Raw genomic sequence first — 27,061 nt, forward strand, 5'->3', positions numbered from 1 at the left:
ATGACGGGGGTCTGTAAATAATCGAGTCTGGACCAGACAATCCAATGATTGACATCATGACCATCGATCCATGTAATTGGGATACAATGACATGCATCAACCAAGTCAGCGAGCCTGACCATCCGATCCCATTAGTCGCCTTTTACGACAAGCATAGTCGCCTTTTACGGCAAGCATGGGTTGCCGAAGACCTATTTTACCCCAGATCTTCACAGGTTTTGACCATACTGCAAACTGGACATCTTATGGCCATTAGCCATTACTTTGTTAAGATGTAATGCCATTGGGTATAAGTGTAGTTAGTAGTGGTTATCATTACATTCCACTATAAACATCATTTTCTCAGAAACCACTGGACCCATGAAGCTGAAACATCAGTACTTGTACCAACCTATGAGGACACCTCACTTTGTTCAAGGGGTTCAAATCCTTCACAGCACCAACATTGAAAAGTCTGTTTGTGCCTCAAACTAACAGTTTCGTAGTAGTTTACAGAGAGAAATAGACATTTTAAGAGCAGTATGTTACATATTGAGCTGTGTCATAAACAGGTTTTTCAATACAGCTGCATAAGAGCAAATTTACATGTCACAAGTGGTGGGAACAAGAATGTGAAGTTTCAGCTTCATCTGTCCAGTGGTTGTTTATGAGGAGAGAATATAAACATGTTCTATCATATTGCCAGACTGAGAGATTTGAACTTTGTCATGTTTCTCTTCATGATGAAATCACGTTTTGTTCATATCATTGGGATTTTAGACTTTTTTTAACAACTGGAAAAATTGTATGGCATTAGAAATAGATATTCTCCTTAATGTATGGGTCACCTCCCAGTCAAGGGAGTTAACTGACTATAAAAGTCCAGTTTCCACATTGTTACAGTCACTTAACTCCCTTGCCTCGGGAAGATGTGTAAGTATCATAGTTGAAACTTCGTGTACAGTAAATGTAGCTATTGTGTATTGGATTAATATACATTCTTGTAGATCCAAGTGGTGAACGTTTCTCTCTATTTGCCTTCCTCCAACCGCGTCATACAAACGACATTAAAAAGATGGTACTCGTTACACTGCCTGGCGCTCGGCGTTAAGGGGCTAAAACAAGGACTGGTCGGGTCGGAGTCAGTATACTGAGTCTGATTTGCGTATTCATGTGAAACTGCCTCATGGTATCTCAGTGGGCTGGCACTGTAAACTCGGCATCATTCCGGACTAGAGCAAGCAACCATACACATGCAAGTGCATGTCGTCGCTATATGAGTGCAATGACGCGACCAGACATACCTCTTAGAATTTCAAGGCTGTCATTGTGTCTACTTTACCATTACCTCACTTTCAGTCTCATAGTATTACGTAGCCCTCCATCTGTGTGGTGTGTTACGTATGTTTAAAGGGACAAGCCAAGCCAAGTGGAGTATGATTGCTGAAAGGGGATGTTAATGTTTTTTATGTCTAGCTAACAACCCTCACACCTGTCGTGTCCATAGAAGTTGTTTCAAGTTTATCTCTTGCAATTTGTCACTATGTCGCGATATGCGTGTGTCTCCAACGACAAAGCATGGACCAATATCACAATGAGAAGACTTGAACACAAATCAAATTATGTTATCGTAGATATCAACACGGCAGATGACAACATTAAGACGGACGCCATACGCCAGCCATTCCGCCCCGTACACAAGTTACCCTGTTGTGGCTTTTTGTTAACGTCTGCATATTTCAGTCCTTATTCTGTGCTTGCATTGCACTCTTTGTTCTAATATTGAACACTGGACGCGTCCACATAGTCTGCCACAGAATACGATGTCCTGTGATAGCTGTTCCATTGCTGAACGCCTGTGATCTGTTTTAGAGCCCGTGTGTTCTCTCATGGCGAGAGGTCCATGCACAGTAGCAAAGATCATGACTGTGCTGAATATTGATAGATAACTTTAACCTGGACTATATATTTGTGCTCTGGATGTATCTATTTTAGAATAAGAGCTGCTGATTGCGTTTTAAGTCAAACAGAAAATGCGTATAAGAAGATTGATATTTTGTTGAATATTGTATAATATTTTATAAACCCAAAATTGTTTAATAATAACTCATGTAGCCCGACTAAATATAACAAGCAGACGACATATACTTCGCCATTTTAACCGTCATTTCTATCACTGCAACACACATGCGTAATTCACAAATTGTTAGATGAAATTCTACTAATATGTAGTTGCTATCATCACAAATGTCTGTTTGTACTTGTGACCATTTGAACGTTTCCGAAATGATGTTCAAGTGAAATGAATATACGAACACACAATGTTATTTAGAAAGTGGTCATATGTAACAAATGTTATAGTTGGGATAACACTTTCTTAGTAAAGTACAGATTCTCACGTCGGGATTCGAACCCATACTGCCAGAGTGAGGCACCTAATCACCAGCACGCAAAGTCAGCAAAGTCTAGCTTCACGTACTTTGTGTACCCCTCTGACAAGTGTAAATTGGTACGGCTCTCATGGACGGAGGCTTTGAACACGCAATGCCATTCAGAAAGTGGTGAAATGTTACACTTTCTCAATAAAGTAAGGACGGGACTCAACCTCAAAAGGCACGAGAATCTGTACTTTAGTAAGAAAGTGTTATCCCGAAATGAATATAAATATCAGGTTTTATATGAATTGGGAGTATGATGTTCGGATATGAACAACTCTCACAAAAATCTTTATTTGGGTCACGAGGGAATGAAATCGGCGGAGAGTAGGGCTGGTGTGAGCATGTCATGAACATAAGGAACTAGATCTATACGTACACATAACATGTTTCTGACTTTCCCTTTGTGAAACCATTTGGAGAAACAGACCAATCTGATTAAAACCAGATCTTAGTCCTCGCTATCGCTAAACAGTGCTATCGAGAACTACGATCTGATTGTAAAGAGATTGAGACTCGCTTGGTTTTCTCGTTTTTATTACAGGAATCATTTCAAATGATCAATATCATATAAATTACAGAACACAGCACACGGTGACGCCAGGGAGGACAAGAAACAAGTGATCAGGTCTGCAGATCTGTTGAGGAGGCACTGGTCTAGATTTGCTTCAGTATATATCTATGGCTAATTTTGTAAGTTATAGCTTTGAAAGTCCAATGACATTTTCGGCAAAACATTTTCTAGCCTGTAAAACATAAAACAAGCGTGATTATCACAGTCATCTTGTGTTTAATAACCAATATTGTTAGGGCAATGTCGTATGTATCATTTGCGAGTTTATAAACATATGAAAAAATGTTCGTTGGATGTTGTGGAGTCGGACATCACGACTACCTTGAAAAGTAACGTCTTACAATTCCCCCGTATCCTTCCTTTTATTGATGGAGTCAAACTTAGACTAATGTTTATTCTCTGAAAATATACAATTTTGACAAAAACAAACAACTCCCTTCAGATTGAAAAGAAGCTTCTGTGGGATGGGGAGACCAGAAGAGAATCTAGACTTGCTTCATTTAGAACTATATCATTACGGTAAGGGCTGGGTAGAAGGGAAAATAATATAGTTCAGGCACTGTGAGACAGACCCGAGTCAAACTCCAAACATCTTCATTGCGAGAGATTCGGTTTTCAGGCACAGATGGGAATGAGGAGGGCAGTGTGTTGACCGCAGTGATTAAATTGATCACCATTTATTATCCCACGCCACGAAGTGGAAGGGGGATATACGAATGGGTGCCATCCGTCCGCCCTTCCGTCCTTCCATCACATTTCGTTTCCGGAGCAGATCTTGAAAACCGTACCATATTTCTTCACCAAACTTGTGACATAGATAGGTCTAGTGGTGAACTGGTGCCTTTTGATAGAATTGGATATTTAATTCAAAAAATATTTTTCGAGTTTCGATGACAACAACTTTGCCTTAGACTGAAAATTGCGGTAGTCCTCGTTTCCGGAGCAGATCTTGAAAACCGTACCATATTTCCTCACCAAACTTGGCACATAATGTCATCTTGCAGTATTGAATACATTTCCTTTCTTGTTGGTAAGTTCTGCATTGCTTGTGTGTATGTTCCTCCAAAAGTGTTATGGACACGGTTGTTGCATTCACTGACTAACTTCATGCAGAAACACAACTCATAACAAATACAACAGTGTAGCTGATCTTAAACCTACTCAACTGTATAAACACTGCCTCCTATCCTGTATATTCTTGTCACCCATACTCTGTACTTCACTTGCGGTGAACGGTGTCAGAACCTACACCGAAACCATCGATCCTAATTGTATTAAAGAAGTTGTTTGTCCATATGTCTCACTCTTACTCATTACAAATACAGTTACATATTCTATCATAAACTGCATATGATAAAAAACAACACCAGTAATAACTTTTTTTAGTGCTGCAATTAGGCCATTTACAAAAAGGCCCAGTAAACATAGTTCACCGGAGCTAATGCATTGCACACAACAGGACATACTCGCGGGGGATATGAGTATTTCATGCTTGTTATATATGTGACACGACGTTTCCTGAAGCATATACTGTATTATATCCATGTACACAATGATTGCGCAACCACTACAGGTTACACACAACCAAATCTTTTACAATATACTTCCATAGTAACGTTATATTTTTTTTTAAAATAACTAAGCATTCAACAGCTATTACCTGTACGTGTGAGCACAGTTTGACCTTAGAGCAGCAATAAAAAAAGTACAAAATAACTAGCTTAGCCAGCTCCTTTTCCGAGTACAGGAAGCTAAACACTCCCTCATCAGTTTCGCACCAAATGTCACCTACTTGAAAATAGCTGTGGTCACATTCAGCATAAGTCATCATGTTTGAAAAGACAGTACTAAATATAGAAAAACATGGTCAGTTTTAATAACTGGATGGATGTACATTTGAAAGACATAAAAATCTTACAGAATATCCTCCAATCACAGCCTGCAGATATCGATCGATCTGCACTGAAGGCACTGTCCAAACGGGTTCTGATTTGGTGTAGTAGAACCTGTAGGACTTCAGTTTCATTATGAACGGGCAGAGACATGCAGTTATGGGCACGATGTGTACGGGGTGCTTGAAAACCTTGTTTGAATGTATCGTGACAGAATCGTTGCAAATCGTTTGACTATCTAAGAATAAGACAGATGCAAAGGCATGCTTGAAACTGGGCAAACACAATGTCACGTTGCAAACGTCTTTAGTGTCAGTAGGGCGTGGAATCGATACCAGACGTTTGGATCAGCTACCCAGCGATATGCAGGTGGTCGACAGCGTTCCATCACACAGCGGGGAGACAGGTTTCTCCTGATTGCAGCAAGACGTCATCACTTCGGGACTGCTACCACACTCAGAAATGACCCGCTGAACGCCAGTGGCCTTAGGCGTTTCTACTTCTACAGTGCGTTCTCGTCTCTGCGAGCCTGGTCTCCGGTCTCACTAGCTGACAAATATCATGTGCTACTTTTGATGCTGTTATAATGAAATATCTACCAAAGACTTGTAGCCCTAATGTAAATATGCATACATCTCCTATTTATTCACCAACTTCTAGAATACCAATCAAACAGTTTGTGTAGCTATGGTTTGAATTCTTACGCCTTTAAAGACAATGTCGCCTGGATAGAGGGCAAATTCATTATCTGTGACGGTAGTGTTCAGATTATCGGCCTAAAAAGCCTTACAAGTGTTCTGAAAGTGTTACATCGTCAGAACAAGTGGAAACATTCTAAAAATATTTGTCGAATATTACTGTTCTGGATGGAGAACATTAATTTTCAGATTATTTTTAGAACACATGGACGCGTTCTTAAAGCGTTACATCCATGTGTTCTGTCTGGAGTCTAGAAGTAGAACACTTGGTTTTAGAGTGTAGAGCTGCAAGGCTTTATCTGCGAGAAAACTGGTTAGCATGAGGTTGGTTTAAAATACCCACAACGTTTTAGCCCTACATGTTGTGCCATGGCCAAGTGACACATTTAGCCCATGTTATGTGACTTTCATTACACAATTTGTATAACTCCATTAAATACTAGTAATCCGTTAACGAATATTCGTGTTCAATGCAGGTCACAAGGGCGTGGCCGTAAGGACCTACAAAGGTACATCAGATACACAGAAGGCCCACATGTCTGACACCATGTCGAATGCACCTGAGCAAATAATATCTGAGACCATACCAGCTGCATGTGGAGATACAGCCGGAATGATGGCAACAGTCGAGGAACAAGGACCAAATGTCGTGTTCAACGTTACAGTCTAATAAACTATAAGGAACGTTTGTTTTAAATGAAACAACCAAATTCATTAAACGTGTTGTGTCCAGATTATATATTGAGTGAATGCCCTGGGCTTTCTGTAGAAATATCCTGAGAAAAGAAGAACCCCCAGTTACAATATAATGACGTCAGTAGAAGGTCAACATGCTGAATGGCACTATCAGTAGACACGGCCCAGTAACAGGTGAGATCCGGTTTAAACTGGTTATGACTACCTCAAGTCCTGTGTTGCATAAGGGTCGATGACATATATAGCTTATCTACCTCATCACCATTCAGACCACAATGCCAGGCCAAGGTAGGCTCGTTTCCCATCTAAACACCTTTACTGTTCATTCAGTTTGTATCTTTGTTCAACGCGACTTCATGTATTAGTTGTCCAGGAGAGCCCAGAGCCTCTACCAAAAGGACACGTCCACTCGGCTTATTTCTTAACCTACCGAATGTCTCGGGCTGCAGTGGATGAGATCACATCTTCACGGGTTTGTTTACACTACGTTCCTTAATGTGAAAACGTAGTGTTTACAAAACCTGTAAAGTACTCACGATAAAATTGGGCAGTGATATTAATTCTGATGTTTCATCCGTTTGATTCCGCAGCATAGAATTATTATCTCATGGCAGCCCTGTAACCGAAAACAGTACTGGGCCCATTTGCACTAGCCGATCTTAGCGCTAAGATTATTGTAAGCCTATGTTGAAGTATGGGCGTTACGATCATCTTAGCGCTAAGATCGCTTTGTGCAAGTGGGCCCTGGTCCAATTCCCAGCTAACGCGCAAAGCAGTTTTTCTTGTATCGGGGCGGACTTTTATTTACATGGGAGATAGTTATATGGATATACAACTTCTTTATTTCAATGCCTCCCACTTAAAGAAGTTATGAGGCTCTCATTGTTGTAATCGGGTCAGTACTGGCCCAGGTATGCATAGTTGCTGCGTTATGAACCTGATACACGTTTGAGTCGAGTGAAGGCTGGTCAAAATCAGTAAGGGACTACAAGAACGTTTTGCGTGAGCGAATCTGTGTTAGCGACATGTAGATGTCTGATCTAGTAAAAGCGTTGCAGTACACAACTACGATATCGCACTTAACAATACATTCCATCCTAGGCCTGTACGAAAAGCATGTTGTCCTAATGAAATAATATTTATATGATTAAACGACTCCTGCATCAGCGGCCCTTACCATTAATCATGTGCTGTCGTGTGTTTTCTATCTGAAGGGTCGCAAAGCACTTTTTGCAACTTTACAGGAGAGGCAGAAAATGCTACTTTTTAGAGAATAGAATAGTAGAGTTACTTGTTCATATCGTGGGAAATGGAAAATATCGTATTTTGATGCAAAAAGATAAAGGCAAGATAGCCTAAGTCAAGGAATTTTTCAAAAGAACCTTAGCCATTAAAATCCTGTAGGAAAACAACCTAAGTCAAAAAATTATTTTTTTAAAATTATATTTTAACTTGTTTCACTTAAGATTCATCATAATTATACGAGAAAAATAATATTTGATAAACCACATAGTTTCCATGTAAAATTTCTACATGATATTCTGGTATTCAATGAAGCATCACCAATCATCAATACGCTATCAATCGTAAGCAGAAAGATAAAAATATAGATTTCGAAACAGTAGAGCATCTTTATTGAAGAGGGAATCATTCAAAACATGTTCATTGGTCGTTCCTCTGCTAAATGCACACTGTAAGAGGGTGCAAACATGAACACTTGTATTGTACAGGTTATATCCCCAGTATCATTTCCCTGATGGTGCTTTTTTATTACGTAACTCTTACAACTTTCTCAACGCAAAATAGCATGAACAGTAACTATAATCTTTCAACTAAGGCACGTTTTGTTGTATCACAAATGTAAGGCAGTTGTTTGCAGATGTCTGCCCACTTAGGTTTTTTTAGTATGACGAGGTCTGAATACTTCCGCGACAGATTTTGTGAGAAGGCACATCGCCTAAACACACGTACTTTCTTCCAGGCTTCACTATGGTCATGGGTGTACCTACGCCACACTTCAGATTCATGTGAGATTTGTTTTACTTCGCCTGTCAGAAAGTCTTTCACATCGCTCATTCCATCGCTGAACCACCTTACCTTTGAAAAGGCAACCTTTGCACCATTCTGATCTTTGAAAGTTGATTTAATACTAGCTTGGTTTAATTTGCGATAGTCCATAAAATCCTGGCTCTTCATTTCTGTCTCTGAAAATGGGCTAGGAACAACTCTGACAGATTGTATAATATCACTGAGGTCACCTGGAGTGATGATACTCTCAACTTTGGCTCTTTGTTTATTGTGACAAAAAATCTATCATTAGCAAGACGAGTTTGCCCCCTCAGCAGTATCTTGTGGTCTATTCGTTCATAAACACCACTGTGAATGAGACTCTGAAAAATGCAAACTACGTCATAGTTTCTGTTTTGTCTGACACATGACTCTTAAGCTCAGATTGAGGTTTGTATACCCCCGTCCACATACACCCGGAGTAGTGATATTACAATTCGACCCAACTCTACTTGTGTACACGTGAACTGTGTTCATTACATTTATCCATAATTTGTTGACACATGATCGTTAATCAATGTCAAGGCACGGGTGTTATTGTCGCTCAGTTCGAAAAGAAAAACGAATTGAACAAAAATATAAACCGGTTCAAGAGGTTTGAGTGGATAGGTCTGCTCCATGTCAAGAGATTACACCTGCTCTTTCGTTGTTTTATTAAGGTTATCAGCACGGCATCATTAATTTATGCAATGTGTACGGCAACCTTTAAAACCAACTGTCAACTGTTCCGGTGTCAAGGTCAAGGCTGAAAGATAACGCATGTACGCTTGACGCATGTACGCATGTACGCATGAACTATAACTATGTATGGCTATCAAGATTCCCATTCGTCCATTAATAAATGTGATGTAGGATTTATCTCACATCTATATTTCCGAACATAAACACAAAGTGAAGTGAGCTATGTAGGGTGTGTATTTCTGGAACTAAAATCGTTTCAGACAGACAGGCAGACAGACAGACAGACAGTTTAAAACATGGAAGGCCATGTGGCTAAAAGTGAAGTTCAGTTTTTAACAAATTCGTGAATATCAATCGTGATCTTGAACATAGCATTGGATATACTCTTAAAAAAAAGAAACTTCACAGATGTAAAACCACTTTTTGCAAAATATCTAAAATAATAAATAAAATCAATTTTATAGCTTCATCCAAACGCAACCGCCTGTAAAAAACGTGCAGCACAGGATCCTGCATTTAGGCATTGACCCCACGTCATCTGGCGGACCATCTGCTTTGGTGCCAACAGAGGGTTAGATGGGCATGTGCAAGGTGGAGAAATGAACTGTTTACTGACGAGTCCCGTTTCCTACTCACACGTGCTGATGGGCGCGCACGTGTCTACAGACGTCGGGGTGAACGTTACGTCCCCAACTGTGTGCAGCAGGTTGTCCCATTTGGCGGCGGGAGTGTCATGGTATGGACCGGAATTCATCACGGTGGTAGGACGCCTCTCGTGCATGTGGCAGGTGCATTGACAGGTGTGCGTTACAGAGACTTGATCCTACAGCCTTACGTTCTTCCTCACGTCAAAGTTCATGGCGGACAGTTCCAGCAGGACAACGCTCGACCGCATATTGCACGTGTTTGTCAGGACTTCTTACAGCACAACAACATCCAGACATTACCTTGGCCAGCCGATTAAGCATCTGTGGGACGAGTTGGATCGACGCGTTCGCAGAAGGAATCCCACGCCCCAAACACTTCCGGTGCTTCTTGATGCACTTCATCATGAATGGCAGCACATCCAACAGCGTGTTATTGACAACTTGATTGCATCTATGGGTCGTCGGGGTCAAGAAGTGATTGATGCACGTGGTGGGCACAACCGATACTGACATTTTCTGTACCCCTGTGACATTAACTGTATCGTGTTCGTGTGTCTGTCTAGGTGACACGATTAATGTTTTGAACATTGTGTACATTGATCTTCAAACAGCGTTTCAATTATGGTTTCTGTGTCCTATTTTGAAAAATCGCATTATATTACATTTTGAAAGTCAGTGTCAAGTTTCTTTTTTTTGAAGAGTATATATTGAAATTAAAGTAAATTCATGTTTCAAATACATTGCAAAAGATTTGATAACATCTTCATTGTTGGAATTAAACAATTTGATCATCAATTGATTGTGCATAATATCTAAATTAGACAGAAACTATGATCTCATAGTTTTATATTTTTTACATATAAAAAGAACATGAAACTCGTCTTCAATCTCTGGTTGGTACAGCTAGTACATATACAATTTACAAAACCAATAGCCTTGGATGTACGACATTTATTGGTATGGAAGTTATGGAGAGATATTCAAAATTTACAAAGACCTCTCAATAGAGATTCATCTGTCAATACAGTAATATACTTTTCTGATGATTTAATACCAGCATATTGCTAGAGAAAGTGTGAAGAGGACACTTGATGGTGCCGGTTTTGCTGAAATATATCTAATAATCTTTGTTTAAATGTATTTCAAATAGTTTTTTATTACCGTTGTCTTCTGAGATCCATGCAAAGGAAAATCCAGTTTTAAATAATATGCTTCTTACACCAGATCCCCAATTCGTTTTCCCCTCATTATCTAATTGCTTTAACATTTTGCAACATTGAATTAGATATCTATGAGCATCCATTTTTAATAATTTTATTCAATATTTAGCAACACGCAGCTGGCTATGAACATAAGTACTACAGCGACCAGGTTCACCAAGTACTGCCTTATTTGAAGCATATTTACCATTGCATACAAATCGCTGAAAATAGAAAGTATGAACTTTTTCAATGGATTCAAAATATTTAATGCATCATATTTCCTAAGCCGTATAACAAATTAGTTACAATTGTACCATCAAATATCGAATTTGCTGTTGAAAACGAGATACATTTGTTTTCCTTAAATAATTTATAAACAGGAAACATTCCATTAGATGCCTGAAAGGCTAAGGTCTTAAAAGCCTTGGACCAATTTAGTCTCGAGGACATTGATGGTCACAAATTCTTATAATACCTAGCAATTTCTAAATGTTTAAAACCAGATATCCAATTTCCACGCTTCCATATAATTCCACCATTTCTAAAAACAATAACATAGGTTTTCTCTTCAAGGTTTACTTTTAAACCCCACTTAATACAGAATATGCTTGCAATATATTAAGCTGTTTCTGCAGGCCTACCACACAGTAGGACACCAGAGCAACATCATCCGCGAACAGCAATAGCATAGTATCTATAATGTCTTGTGTCTTTGTAATAAAGACGAATAAGACGGAGCTTAAGATGCAACCTTAACGAACACCACTAGAAGAAATAAAACCCGAGTCATACTCGAGTCAGTTTTAATACATGCTTTGATTGAGGAATACATATTTTTAAGAACTATTGACATTTTCCCAGGACATTCTTTAGTGATCAATAGGTACAGCAGTTTTTCTATCAACGTTATTAAAAGCTTTGCGGAAGTTAACAAAGGCGGAATAAAAACTACCTCTAGGTTTACATAAATATTAGGATGTTAACAACTGCAGAATACTCAGAGCGAAACCCTGCTTGAGCTTCAGATATCATATCATTTACTTCAAGCCAAATTTTAAGCCAATTTTCAACAACAAATGCAAATAGTTTTCCGACGACATTTAAAATAGATATGCCTCTGAAATTGCTTGGTTGACTTGATTTCCTGATTTGTATAAAGACATTATCATTCCAATATTCCATACATCGGGGAAATACCTGTGTCAAGGTTTGTCTTGAATAAAATAAAATCTTCTGATATTTTGTCTGGTGGGACTCGATCAACGCCTGAAGCTTTACCATTTCAGGACGTTTTACTGCTTCTCTCACTTCTTGTTCTGTGATATCACCAGATAACAATTCTTCCGCGAATGGAAGTTCAGTAAATTAATCACACATATGAGATCTAATAAATCAGATATTGATAGATCAATTCTGTTTTTGCCGCCATGCTCATCGGATTCAATAAGTTCTGAAAATAAGAACGCCATACATTAGGAGTTTTAGATCTGTCTAGTGAGTTTTTACGAAAACGACTTCTTAGGTATTTTTCCAAAACGTTTTACAATTTCCATAATGCGCTGACTAATATCGTCACTCAGTTTTATGTCATACAGTTGTTTCTTACGTTCACAAATCTTTTAAAATTCTGACTTTGCACGATTATGTTCCTGCAAGTTCAAATCACACTTATGATTTCTGAAGTTGTTGAGACACTCGCTGTCAAACCAGGTTGTCTGACACTCGCTATCAATCCAGACTGGCTGAGATACACGACGTTTCTGGACCAAAAGCAAACAGCGCCAGTACTTGTAGCACAACATATCACAATGTCAGTCAGCTTAGTAACTGCTGCGTTAATTACCCTTCAAAATAACTGCAAACTCGTTAAACATTTCTCCACTTAATGTATTACTGAGATGAAAGTTGAAACAGCTTCCTCAGGAGGAAGTCTTAGCTTGTTACAGGGGTTTATGAAGCCGATGCAGTGTTTACATTATTAGTTTGTTGAAAAGTACAAGGAATAAGATATTTGATGGGACAGGCAATAGGCAAGTGATCTGAGTCAGTTCGTTCAACCACTGCCATATCTGTAATAGTTTCAAATGAACTCGATGAAACAATATAATAATCTACAGTTCTACTTCCTGTGTGAGAAATAAAAGCAAGATTGCCTGGACTAGCTGCGTTTGTCCTGCCATTAACGATGTGATGCCTAAGTGACTTACACAATTCAAGTAAGGCTCTACCACAGTTAATTATATGAAAATCACTGACACATCGTTGTTGACACATTTCATCTGATATCTATTCTTTATGAAGAGGTAGATAATCTATCTCATCATCTATCAAATAAACTAATTCGTGACCAGTCCTTACATTAACATCTCCACATAGGACTGCCCCCAATAATGGATAATATGAATTAACTGGCGTTCTGACTTGTCTACACCACTGTCCCCCTTCATTAACAATCGTTTCATTGTTAATGAAGGCCCCTGTTCGATTTCCCAAATGGGTACAACCAGAGACCATACTACAATATCTTATGGTCTATGGTACAATGTATGATGCCCACTTCCTGCCGTGAAAACCGGTGTGAGAGTATGTTTTACGTTGCTTTTAGCAATATTCAAGCAATGTCACGGCGGGGACACCAGATTGAGATTCCAATTCAAACTCAGATTAATTAATTTACTCAAAACGACACACGGTGGGACAAGAGTACAATATAAAATTAACAATAAACAAATATACATACTCACTTTAATGTATTATAATACATACATTGCATGTTTAAAATAGCATCAGGAAGAAGGGTTTTAGAAGTCATTCATTACTGGTGGTTGTGATGTCAAATGCTTCCAATATTTTGATTGTTATTTGGATGTGTCGAACCCTTGTTACAACCGTCGTCACAAATCGGTGCAAGAAGTTTCTAGATCAGCAACATTATCACGAAACGTCGTGCTTGGTGCGTTTGTGATCAGATACCAGGTCCCGTTTTATTGCCAAAGTTTCCGTGATAATGGAATGTACACTTCTGTTGAGAAACGCCTACTGAACAAAGCAAGATGTCTTAAACTTAAGATTGTAAACCATTCTGACCTTGTTTTGTAAGGCTTGTGTTGACATGTTTCCCCATCGCATCAGCACAGTTATCATAATAATATTAACGTTGTAACCCATTGGTTATTTATGATTTGATGCTCTTCAGGTTTAGTCGAGAGGTTGTCCGGTGGAGGTAACGTGCTGGTGGCGGAAGGATATGTGTTCGAGTTCGAGAGAAGGGGCTACCTCAGAGCCGGATGTTTCGTACCGGAAGTGGTGTTGGAGCATCCGAATCTTGTTCGGAACATGCACGAGGAGTTCGTCCACGCCGGAAGTGACGTTGTTCTTGCATTCACGGTAATACCTTTGTCTGAGACATTCCTTCACTTATTCTTTCATTTATCGACATACGCATCATATACACACAACACATGTTCTCTCGTTTGATAATTTTAAAGTCTCAAGTAATGTAAAATATCCACTAAGACTTTATGAAATGCATTTTATGACGAGACACAAAAAGTATATTCTTTATTACACTCTGGGGTCGGGGCAATAGTTACGTGTTTGCTCGCCACACAATGAGCACACTGTTGGAATCAGACATATAGATAACTCATCCACTTGTATATTCCAGTACTATGGCCACCGAGAGAAGCTCCGTCTTATTGGTAAGGAACATCTCCTAGAGAAGCTGAATCACGATGCCCTGAAGATAGCGCGTGACGTCGCAGACGAGACCGGGACGTTGATGGCTGGCAACATTTGCAACACCACCATCTACATGAAGGACGACAGGGACTCAATTGAAAAAACGGAGGCCATGTTCAAGGTGAGTTTCCAAGAAACACCATGCACCGTTTACCCAGGAGTGGGCTCCCCCTGTGTAACTCCCTCCAAGACCAAAGCTTTTTTTTGGTCACTTGTGTAATCCTCCGGGAGTGTGCAGGATTGGTCCACAAGATGACACAGTTGTGGTTTTGTGGAATTAGTTGTTACAGCTTCTCTTTGCTATAGTTAGGCAACGTCGGTCCTGGAGAGTCCTTGGAGGGATGAAACTGATTGTTTCTAGTGCTTTGGTCCTGCCACACACTGAAGCACATAAAACACATGAGGCGTCTCCTTGGGCTAGTGACTTTGTTCAAAACGTGCCTCTGTTCACCCAGCAGTGAATGAGTGAGATAGCAATGACTAATAACTCTCTAGCGCCTAACAGGCAGCTTGAATTGTATACTCCTCAGGGAGCTGATAATGATTCTGAGTGCACAGTGATCCAGTGACTGGGGTAATAATAGCGATGTGGATATATGCCCAATATAAATAGCCTATTTTATTATTATCATTATTATTATTATTATAATGTGTCATCACAAAAGCCGTTAGAAATGAACAGTTGGTGGTCACATTGTGTGACTTGCCTGTTGTGATTCGCTGTGGTGAGTTTGCGATTGATGATGTTGATCAATGCCGAACTGGAATGCAGATTAACCGTTTTGATTTGTTGGTGATTTCAATCCCATGAGCGAAAGAAATTCTGATTTAAGTCATTGATAAGAGACATAGAGCTGGTGACGAGTGAGATCAGGTTATTTATCTTAATAGTATGAGATTTCAAACAATAGTTATCATTGTGTACAATTCTAAGAATACTACCTCTATTACATCATAACCATAACTTCCTGTTTTTGTCAACAATCAAACTATAAAATCTTCAGATTTTTCAACAAACGTCGTTTTTGCTGCCAATTATCCTAATACTTTTGAGGTAGACCCTGTCCTTAGTCACACTGCATCTGCGCATGCGCAAGGCGGGAAAAGATCACTTCTTTCCAATAACCTGCATCGACTAGATGTAAGATATATTGGGGAGGTTGGGGGAACTATTGCCTTATGTAATAGAGGTAGTATTTTAGAACTATACACAATGATAACTATTGTTACATAATTCCTACAAATACCATAACTCTCTTACATCATAGCCAGTATTTACCAGAAGGACCATCGGGATCTGTTATCTAGTACTCCCAGAAAACGCAGACGTGCAGTCGGGGAATACATAAAGGAAACGGGGGTGTGAACCAATGCCTACCTCTCTGGTTTTACCCATGGCAAATCTGAAGAAAACTTTGGCACTCGTGGCGCCCTTCCCATTCTATGACGTCATAATTGTCCCTGTTTTTTTGGTGATATATGACTAACATGTCCCCCGGGTCCGAATGCGTGGGACTTTAATATCATGCAGGGAAAAAAACTTTATGAGTCGACTGAATACTGGGCATGAGCCTGTGGACAGACCATCATGTTGCAGAACTGAGGCAAATGCTGATCTATAGCCTTCAATTGTACCATGTCTGAATTTCTTCCCATTTCTCTAGTGAAGTAGCAAATCAGCCACTGTGGGTACTGTTATGGTCTCGTCATGCAAACCTCTTTCTATTCGCCACTTAGAAATTTCTCCATCTGACTTTATTGATTGTTGAGGAAGCTGGTTTCCTTGAGCTAGCCACCGCTTCTGAAGCTGGTTTAGAGAAACTGGAAACTTGCATCTTTGGCGCTATAGTTTCCAGGCGTGAAGGTGGAGATTTACGAGGCTGCCTTAAAATATGTCTGATTTTGGTTAGCTGAGGAGATTATGACGTTCTGGTAGTTTGAGAAGTTCTTCTATGAGTAGCGGAAGCAGTCTTGGGAACCATACTCTGTTGGGCCGTGCTGGGGCTATCAGAATTATGATGCAATATGTGTCCTCGATCTTCCTTATTACACTGTCCATGAGAGACCAAGGAAGGAAGGCATCGGTGAACATCCCTTGCCAACTCATGGATAGGCCGTCGACCTGGAGTGCTAATGGACCTGGGACTGGGCTGACATATATGGAAAGTCGGTTTAGGCATGTGGCAAAAAGAGCCAGATGAGGGGTATCCCACGCCGAGGTGATCCATTTGAATACCTTGGGATTGAGAGTCCATTCCGTGGTTACAATCTGTGTCTCCAGGATAGACGGTCTGCAAGTATGTTGACTCTTCCCGGTATGTGCCGTGCCTCTTTCCTGCAACTCACTGACTCTGCCAAGGCAAATAAAAGCGTAACCTCCCTCCACAAAAGTTCTTATCTCGTGCCCCCTTGATGTTGTATGTAAGCTACCACTGTAGCTATCAGTACTGATGAGTGGTGCAGCAGATGAGACCATGACTTGATTGCTTGGATAATCTCCTTGTCTGAGAGAGTTGCGTAACTTTTTGACTGACTCCATTTGAAACTTTGGGGGATGTACTAGGTAGTCTCTGTTGAGTATCTTTGAAGTGTTTTTGTAGGGGGAGCAGAACGACTGGACAGTAAAAACCTCTTGTGGTGTCAGACTTTTGTGGGACGCTGATGGCCCCCTTGTTTAGTAGTTCTGTTGCCGCGACCTTGGCCCCTACTAGATGAAAACGTTGTCGTTTGGTGTGGACTAAAAGTTCTGGATGCTGGTGGAAATAGAGTTTGTACGCTCTTTGTACCATTTTCAGCAGCCAATTGTCGTCCGTAATTGACTTCCAGTTTTCGGCGTATAGTTGACAGACAGACGACCGCCGACTGGCTCTGCGGTAGGCGTTTAGTTGAATTTTGGTAATCGGTAATGGAGTTTCTGTAACATAGCAAGGTCAATAAGAGTTGCCTGAGTGATTCTTGGTGGAAGCAGAGAGTAGAGAGTCATGAAAGACGTCTGCCTCAAACTCTGGTATAGGATTGACCACGACCTCTCCTTCTTCGGGATTCATACCTCCCTGGAATGTGACAAACTTCTCCAAGTAGAGGCACGAAAAGACTCACGTCCAAGTCTGCTTTTAAGGAGGGTCCGTGTGACTCTGGGTATCGTGCCAAGGAGATAGTAGTGTGAACATCCAAACATGTGCAGATTGGAGCTCTCCGTGCATTTCAGAATGCTGCCCATCTCACTATGAATGATCCCAACATGTGTCAGGTTCATCTCTACTTTCGTGTCACATGGTTGACCTGCAAATTCGCCACTGTTAACAGGGTGGAAGTACATGTCTGATGCCCATCGCAAACCTGTTCATGTACATGCTAATGTTTATCATCTGCTTATTGACAGTGTCTTATTCTTTGAATTCATTCATCTAGACATTAATCCTTGTATTTGGGTGTCTGACCAGATCGAATATTCCTCATCAATGGTAGGTGATGTGGGAAACGGGCAAGTGTGTGTCTCATAGCATTGTCTCCCTTTGTGGGGAAAAAGGCAGGTTGAAACATCTGCTGGTAGAAGCGTTTAATTCCGCATTCCTTTTAGCGACCACATTTTCTGTGATACGGGGCAATGTATGAAAACATTCCCCCTTTATACAGGATTTTCACCGCCCGTTAAATAAGCACCGTTTCAGCTTCCTCATTGCTTGGCGGTTTGACTGAAGGAATCAACTTATATATTTCGTAAATGATATCTTTAAATGAGTAGTCATTTGGCTTAAATGGGAGCATAACGGTTTCATCGTGAGATGAACCAGTATAACCACGTATAATCACGTGGTGTATATATTTCTCTCAGCTGCGACCCTTGGCTCGAGCTGCGCGAGGATTGTGCTGAACAACTGTAATAAGTTGATGATTCATAACCGTCAGAGCTATTGACACGGTTGTCACGTGTGACTGTGGTCGAGAGAGCACTTTTGCACTACCTACCTGCTCCTTAGTTTTGGGCGGGTGGCTTGAGTAACGTGATCTATCTAGACCCCCTTGACGCACGTGTGTTCCTCTAAGGAAGTCAATTTGCCAGAGAGATAACACACACAGGAAAGAAATGATGTTTTTCCCGCCTTGCGCATGCACAAATGCATTATGACTGAGGATATTGTCTAACTAAAAAAACTATTGGGATAAGTATCAGTGAAGAGGACGTCTATTGAAAGATCCGAAGATTTTATAGTTTGATTATTGCCAGAACATGAATTTATAATATAATTTGTAAAAGAGGTAAGATATTTGTAGGAATTATAACACACTGACCCAAAATGCTACTGCTGCTTCATTCTTTATTTAATTATGTTATCTGGGGATTGAAACGATGTCTTTGTGAGCTTTACGTTCAGATTCAGAAATTGTTGTCGCTGATTGACAACTAATTTATATTATTCAGGAACAAATCGAGTGGGCGCAACAATATGGCGCAGATTTCATTGTTGCTGAAACATTCAGCGATCTGGGAGAAGCTGAGATTGCTTTGGAGTCTATAAAGAAATACGGACAAGGTAGGTGATCCCGTTGTCTCGCCAACAGAGGGCGTGCCTGGCGTGCCTGGCGTACTGGATAGTTTTACGAACTAGTAAATCTTATTAACAGAAGCGCCATGCATATACGGGATCGTCTTGATCATGTGATGTGGGTATTTTGTATCGAGATTTGATATTAAGAGAAAAACATCTTTCAACAATGAAATTTGTGTGGCAGACAATTTCTTTTTTTCTCAACAGTCAGAAGCATAATCATTTTTTTCAAAACATTTTTTGCATAAAATCCTAGGCCCCCAAAAGATCAAATGGTCGGTCCCTTAGGCGCTGTCAGCCTTGCAAGGATCCGCGGTTAGAAGGCTAGGTTCCTAAGACTCGCCCCGTTTTAATGACTCTGATCTGATATTGATCTGCAATATAATAAACGTCTATCACCTACAGCAAGTTGGTCGTTTCTCCTACGTCCTCCCCACGTGAGTACAATGTGTGAAGCCCACGTGTCATTGCTGAATTGTTGCTAAAAGCGGAGTACTGACTCAGGCATAAGTAAAGCGCAGACAATTCTTGCCGTATGAGGCGACTAACGCTTATGCTACCATCACACCAAAGTAGTTCTATCCCGTTCTTCCCCGTTCTAAACAAAACACTAGAACGGGCTGTGATCACGGTAGAACGCGTAGTTTGGCATTAAACTATGATGCTAGTTCGTTCATAAGCAGTCCTTAATACGTCTTTCTCGTTCTTAGCCAGTCTGCAGTCCGTTCGTATCCAGTTCAGATCGTGTAAAAGGGCCCGTTCATCTCATTCCGACAACGTTTCGAAGCAGTTCGAGCACGTCCTTAGCCGTTATGAACCCGTTCTTAACCAGTTCAACCTTGTTCTACCCCGTTCACAATACGTTCAAGCCAGTTCTAACTTATTCTTAACCCGACCAACTCGTTCACAGTACGTCCTCATCTCGTCCCAAGTGCGTGTGTATTTGCGTCCTGGTCTTCATTCAAGTTCAGCGCTCCGAGCTGTACACATCATGCCTCCAAAGAGAAGTCAACCCGATCGGTGTGCACATGTACTGAAATTTATGTCGGACTGGACCACGTCGTAACACATCCCTAGTAGGTTCGAAGTACGGCAATTCCGTGAGAAGTACGGCAATTCCGTTCATAATACGTCTTTATCGTTTTGAGTACGTTGTCAATCACACACATTGCAGAACGGGATGGACGGGATAACGTCCACAACATTCATACACAGTTGGAGCCCGTTCGACAAAATTTTTACGAACGTATTGAGAACTAGTTTGGTGTGATGGGGGTATAACGGGATCGAGTAGTCAGAGTCGCTGACTTGGTTGATGCATGTCATCGTATCCCAATTGCGTGGATCGATGCTCGTGATGTCAGTCAACGGATTTTCTGGTCCAGACGCGATTATTTACACACCGCCGTCATATAGCTGGAATATTGCTCAGCGCGGCGTTAAACAACAAACAAACAAAACATCACGTGCGACTTTGGGTCTTCCATCCTTTTGGTATCGATCGATGGCTTCCTTTAAGTTATTATGTACGATGTAAATGTGCTGTGCAATCGACGTTCACTCACTGTGTTGGCAGGTCTACCTGCAGTCGTCACCCTGGCCCCACAGACTGTCGACACCACGCACGACGGTGTCCCCATGGCGGAGGCGTGTCGCAGACTCGAGGCTGCAGGGGCTGCTGTGGTAGGGTTAAACTGCCACAGGGGCCCCAAGACAACAATGACACTGATGAAGGAAGTCAGAAGGGCTTGCAAGGTGTGTGGTTGGCAGTCGTAGGATTGATATGAAGGAATCCCGCCTCTTGTTTAGCCAAGGTGGAGAAGCAGGGGTAGAAATTGTCCCCAGTTCCCTGTTCTTGAAATGTAATTGGTAGGTTACTGCATGTGGCTTGGCTGTTTGTGTGCCAGATGGCGTTCACAGTTGGCTAAAACGCAGTAACTTAGCCAAGCTAGAATCTGCTGATCGTTCGAACATTCGCAACGGTTATAAAGGGGGTCTGATACAGCGTTGTGATACATATGTACTTTTAAAGCGACGTAAAACATGTCTCACTCACTCTCATACCAAGTTTATTGGCTCCCAGGGCCCTATCGCCGCTCTGCCCGTCCCGTACAGAACCACGGCGGATTTTCCCACAATGCAGTCGCTCAAGGACCCCGAAACAGGTGTTGTACCTGCTTGCATTTCACCGTTATAACTTCTACTCACGTTTATTTGTGTCCTACTATATGTTGTGGTTCAATAAGGATGCCGTTGTTATCTGAGGAACAAGGGTTTATACAGTCAGAGTTGCATTTCCTGAACCATTGATCACATGGCACTAAGGGGTCCAGGGTGTTGAATGCCTCTCCTAGCACCATACAACAATACTTCAAGTTATTTTTTTAAACAGAGGGGGCACGGGTGGCCCAGTCGTCTAAGGCGTCGCGATTCGCTGTGCCCCTTGGGCGCGCCAGAAACCTATGATTGTGGGTTCGAATGCCGGTTCGCCCCGATTATGTTTCTAGGTTTGTCATCACCATACCCGTGCTCGTGGGTTTCACCGAAGCGGTAAACGTCTGAGACCTGTATCACTTTTTCCTCCAACATTAAGCTGACACGCCAGGATATAACTGAAATACTGTTAAAAGTGGCGTTATACCCAACTCACTCACTCACTTTTAAACAGATGACATCTTCGGATTTCCGTGAAGATCCGGGTTAGAATTGCTCTTCAACAACCCATGCTAACGGGATCGGGTTGTCAGAGTCACTGACTTGTTTGATGGAGGTCATCGTATCCCATTTGCGTGGATCGATGTTCACGATGCCAATCACTGGATTGTCTAGTCCAGACTTGATTATTCACAGACAACCGTCATACAGATGGAATATTGCCGAGTGAGGCGTTAAACAACAAGCAAACAAACACATCCACAGCCGCCGTGACTTTGGGCTCGAATATTAACTTAAGGCGCAATATGACTGAAACTATGTTTAAAGTTACCGTCGACCCTATATAACTCAATATACGAATCTACTCCCAGCTCTATATAGCCGATGTTTAGTTCGAGAGTTCCATGAGATCAAGAACGACATGCCCATCCAGCTAGTCTATGACCATTTAAAACCTTAAAATAAAAAACCCAGATGATATAATATTTTCTTTTAAAATATTTCACGATCATATATAATACTACTCAAGTGTGAGGATGCCATGTACATACCACATTATGAGTCATAAGTTGGAAAACATCATGACGAAGTCATTGCTATCTAAAGTTGAATGGTATACAAACATATTTACTATTACATTTTTTCCAGGTAAACGGGCGTTCCCCCACGACCTGTCTGCCCAGCTGTGCAGCCGAACCCAGATTGCAAAGTTCACCCAGGCGGCTTTCGATCTGGGGGTACAGTACGTGGGACTATGTTGCGGAAATAGTTCCAGCTACATGCGAATAGTCGCGGAAGGATACGGGCGTCAACCGCCAGCCAGCAGATACTCTCCAGAAATGTCTCAGCATTATGTGTTCGGCCAGAACGCTGCCTTCCTTAGTTACAACCAGGAGGGCTTGAAACAGACAGTTAGCAGTAATAACGATTAGTTACATATATGTTTTTTATCATAATGCTTGCTTTCGTTGAATTACCTTGTATGCATTTTATAAATGTATTTGCTGTGTAGCGATCGATTGGATAATGATAAGCATTTTACATCTGTTTGTTTTGTTTATGGTATTATTTGTATACTTATTATATATACATATATATTTGTCATAAATATTTTTAATACACTAAAAGAGAGAGAGACGTATGATAATTTGAGGTCAAGTTCTGAATAAATAGCGAGGTGATTTGGTGGAGCAGGTAGACATTTTAAGAGTTCTCAAGCAAGACTCTCTAAGACGTCTACCAGACTTCATGAAATTCACGATTTGCAGTCTTTGTGCTCTGGCAGTGACCGATCAGCCCAGATCTCAGCATGATGATGCTGTTGTAAATAAACACTAATCCTCTCCTTGCAATGTGTGTTTGCCTCTAACTTTCTTAAACCTGTCCGTTGTCGCCATGGTTGCAATACACGACTGTGGCTCTGAACTCACAAGATGTGGCACTGTCAGATTTCAAACTCTTCTCAAACTTAAAGAAAGAACTGTCTTGGAAGCTTGATTCAAACGATGATGATACCATATCTGCGGAGGAGGTTTTAAACCACCAGGAGTAAGCCTCGTACACCAGTGGGATCGAGGCACTCCAGCATCGTTGGCAGAAGTATGTAGATCTCGGACAGGATACGCTCATGACTATGTCATAGTGCTCCAGAAACAAGGGGTTATGTTTTCGTCGGAATCACACAAAGAAATCTCTTAGTAGAGATATATTATGCTTATGTAAATGGTTTTGTTGCTTTAATAGATAAGAAGAATACGTGTTGTCGTAGCGATTGTTAAAGTATGTGAAATTAAATAGTTAAGGGATTTCTCTAAAGTCAATAAGGAAGCTGAGCCACGGAGTTTCAATGCTTTGTGGTTTTGATTTAGTGTTATGCCAACACAAACGCACCTATAATTTCTGAGACATCTATACCACCATCCATTTTGAAAATATTACAGTTTCGTGGAAACTCGAGTACACATAACCTGTTCCCAAGAAATTGTTCGCTCATGATGACATAGTTGGTTGCCGCTGCTGATAAGGACGTACAAAGTAGTTTCCGACAAGTTGTAACATCCTTTCAATATAGTTGAATTGTCATCCTGTAAACCCATTGTGTTGTTGAGATGTCGCAGATGGACGTCTCTTCATTTGCATTGTATCTAGTATTTAAATAAGATTTGTTTATAAAAGTAATTCTGCTTCAACACGAGTTACGAAACCCACATTACTCACAAGAACATAGCTTGGTGTAGCCCATATCCCTGTTATACTGTAAATATATATTGTATCAGAACTACTTAAATCACACGGAAATAGTTATGTGACAAGAATGAATAAACGTTAATGAAAGATATTTATTACATGTTATATATTACTACATGTTACTATGTACAAGTATATCACTACATGTTACTATGCACATGTACATCACTACAGGTTCCTATGTGCATGTATATCACTGCAGGTTCCTATGTGCATGTACATCACTGCAGGTTACTGTGTACATGTATATCACTACAGGTTACTGTGTACATGTACATCACTGCAGGTTACTGTGTACATGTATATCACTACAGGTTCCTATGTGCATGTACATCACTGCAGGTTACTGTGTACATGTATATCACTACAGGTTCCTATGTGCATGTACATCACTGCAGGTTACTGTGTACATGTATATCACTACAGGTTCCTATGTGCATGTACATCACTGCAGGTTACTGTGTACATGTATATCACTACAGGTTCCTATGTGCATGTACATCACTACAGGTTACTGTGTACATGTATATCCATACAGGTTACTATGTGCATGTACATCACTGCAGGTTCCTATGTGCATGTACATCACTACAGGTTACTGTGCACATGTATATCACTACAGGTTACTATGTACATGTACATCACTGCAGGTTCCTATGTGCATGTACATCACTACAGGTTACTGTGTACATGTATATCACTACAGGTTACTGTGTACATGTACATCACTACAGGTTACTGTGTACATGTATATCACTACAGGTTCCTATGTGCATGTACATCACTGCAGGTTACTGTGTACATGTATATCACTACAGGTTCCTATGTGCATGTACATCACTGCAGGTTACTGTGTACATGTATATCACTACAGGTTCCTATGTGCATGTACATCACTGCAGGTTACTGTGTACATGTATATCACTACAGGTTCCTATGTGCATGTACATCACTACAGGTTACTGTGTACATGTATATCCATACAGGTTACTATGTGCATGTACATCACTGCAGGTTCCTATGTGCATGTACATCACTACAGGTTACTGTGCACATGTATATCACTACAGGTTACTATGTACATGTACATCACTGCAGGTTCCTATGTGCATGTACATCACTACAGGTTACTGTGTACATGTATATCACTACAGGTTACTGTGTACATGTACATCACTACAGGTTACTGTGTACATGTATATCACTACAGGTTCCTGTGTACATGTACATCACTACAGGTTACTGTGTACATGTATATCACTACAGGTTCCTATGTGCATGTACATCACTGCAGGTTACTGTGTACATGTATATCACTACAGGTTCCTATGTGCATGTACATCACTACAGGTTACTGTGTACATGTATATCCATACAGGTTACTATGTGCATGTACATCACTACAGGTTCCTATGTGCATGTACATCACTGCAGGTTACTGTGTACATGTATATCACTACAGGTTCCTATGTGCATGTACATCACTACAGGTTACTGTGTACATGTATATCACTACAGGTTACTGTGTACATGTATATCACTACAGGTTACTGTGTACATGTACATCACTACAGGTTCCTATGTGCATGTACATCACTACAGGTTACTGTGTACATGTATATCACTACAGGTTACTGTGTACATGTATATCACTACAGGTTACTGTGTACATGTACATCACTACAGGTTACTGTGTACATGTATATCACTACAGGTTACTGTGTACATGTATATCACTACAGAGCTGAAGATTGTTAACGTCATTCAACAAATTGTGTTTTTCGTGGTAATCAGTGCATGTTTCTAAAGGGGAGCTCAAACGGATTAAAAAATAATGGGTAATAATGAAATTATTACACTCAAATGTGTGTCATAATGAATTTTAAGAAACTCGTGTAATAGATCATGCATTACCCTCGCTCTCGCTCGGGAAATGCAAGAATTCTTACATTCGTTTCGGAAATTCAGTTTGACTCACATGCTCGTATGCATGTCGCAACGGGTTGCTTTGAACATACATATCACATACGTATTTATGCCCTCAGGTCAATATGCATGTTTGAACCCGACAACTTCATCATACATGTATCTCCATTTATCATATAATGGGTAGGTTTCTCGGCAGGATAAAGCCAACGGATAAAAACGATGTCCGTTGGGGTCATATGCGGGTAGATATGCAAATATCAAAGGTCAAGTAGGGACTACTTCCAGTGTTTACAAACAAACATGACGTCGCCCTTGTCTTTCGGCGATCGAGTCAGAATTAACCATCGGGAATCTTGATAAACTAAAGAGATAATTGCTATCATCATCAAAAGAACAGTCTAATATACTGAAAATCAGTGTCTAACTGCGATGCAGCTAAGGCATTTTATAACTCGCAATGTTTCGGTAATGTTTGTGAGAGAGGGAAAGCTATTTTCAAGCACAGATTTAAAGAATGACATTATATGATAAAGAGGTTATCACGCTTGTGTGTTTGAGGATGGTAAATATCCTGTATTAGGAATGAACACTGAGGCTCGCTAAATACAACACACTCGCGTGATAACCTCTATACACTTCAACATACATGTATCTCCCTACACTTCATCATACATGTATCTCCCTACACTTCATCATACATGTATCTCTCTACACTTCATCAAAAACGTGCCTCCAAACACTTCAGCATGCATGTACTGTATCTCTCTACACTTCATCAAAAACGTACCTCCAAACACTTCATCATACATGTATCTCCCTACACGTCATTATACATGTATCTCTCTACACTTCATCATACATGTATCTCTCTACACTTCATCATACATGTATCTCTCTACACGTCATCATACATGTATCTCTCTACACGTCATCATACATGTATCTCTCTACACTTCATCATACATGTATCTCCCTACACGTCATTATACATGTATCTCCCTACACGTCATTATACATGTATCTCTCTACACTTCATCATACATGTATCTCTCTACACTTCATCATACA

At 40.6% G+C, this 27,061-nt stretch overlaps 1 protein-coding gene across 1 annotated transcript; it reads left to right on the forward strand.

The window, feature by feature from the left end:
- The first annotated feature begins 6,500 nt into the window (after nt 1-6,500).
- Nucleotides 6,501-23,162, forward strand: LOC139474940 (betaine--homocysteine S-methyltransferase 1-like). The gene is made up of 7 exons (XM_071258133.1): nt 6,501-6,562; nt 14,068-14,258; nt 14,539-14,733; nt 19,036-19,147; nt 20,739-20,917; nt 21,246-21,327; nt 22,466-23,162. The coding sequence occupies exons 1-7, from the start codon at nt 6,550-6,552 to the stop codon at nt 22,747-22,749; spliced, it is 1,056 nt and encodes a 351-aa protein (XP_071114234.1). The 5' UTR covers nt 6,501-6,549; the 3' UTR covers nt 22,750-23,162.
- Nucleotides 23,163-27,061: the final 3,899 nt, after the last annotated feature.

Source organism: Haliotis cracherodii, unplaced genomic scaffold (genome assembly GCF_022045235.1).
Source record: "Haliotis cracherodii isolate W230 unplaced genomic scaffold, xgHalCrac1.p SCAF_3, whole genome shotgun sequence".
NCBI classification, from domain to species: Eukaryota; Metazoa; Mollusca; class Gastropoda; order Lepetellida; family Haliotidae; genus Haliotis; species Haliotis cracherodii.

Bases quoted from the DNA above. Each gene is read 5' to 3' on its own strand.
- LOC139474940 (XM_071258133.1), top strand. The intron at 20,918-21,245 runs GTGTGTGGTTGG...ATTGGCTCCCAG, and splicing joins AAGTCAGAAGGGCTTGCAAG to GGCCCTATCGCCGCTCTGCC. The intron at 21,328-22,465 runs GTGTTGTACCTG...CATTTTTTCCAG, and splicing joins GCTCAAGGACCCCGAAACAG to GTAAACGGGCGTTCCCCCAC.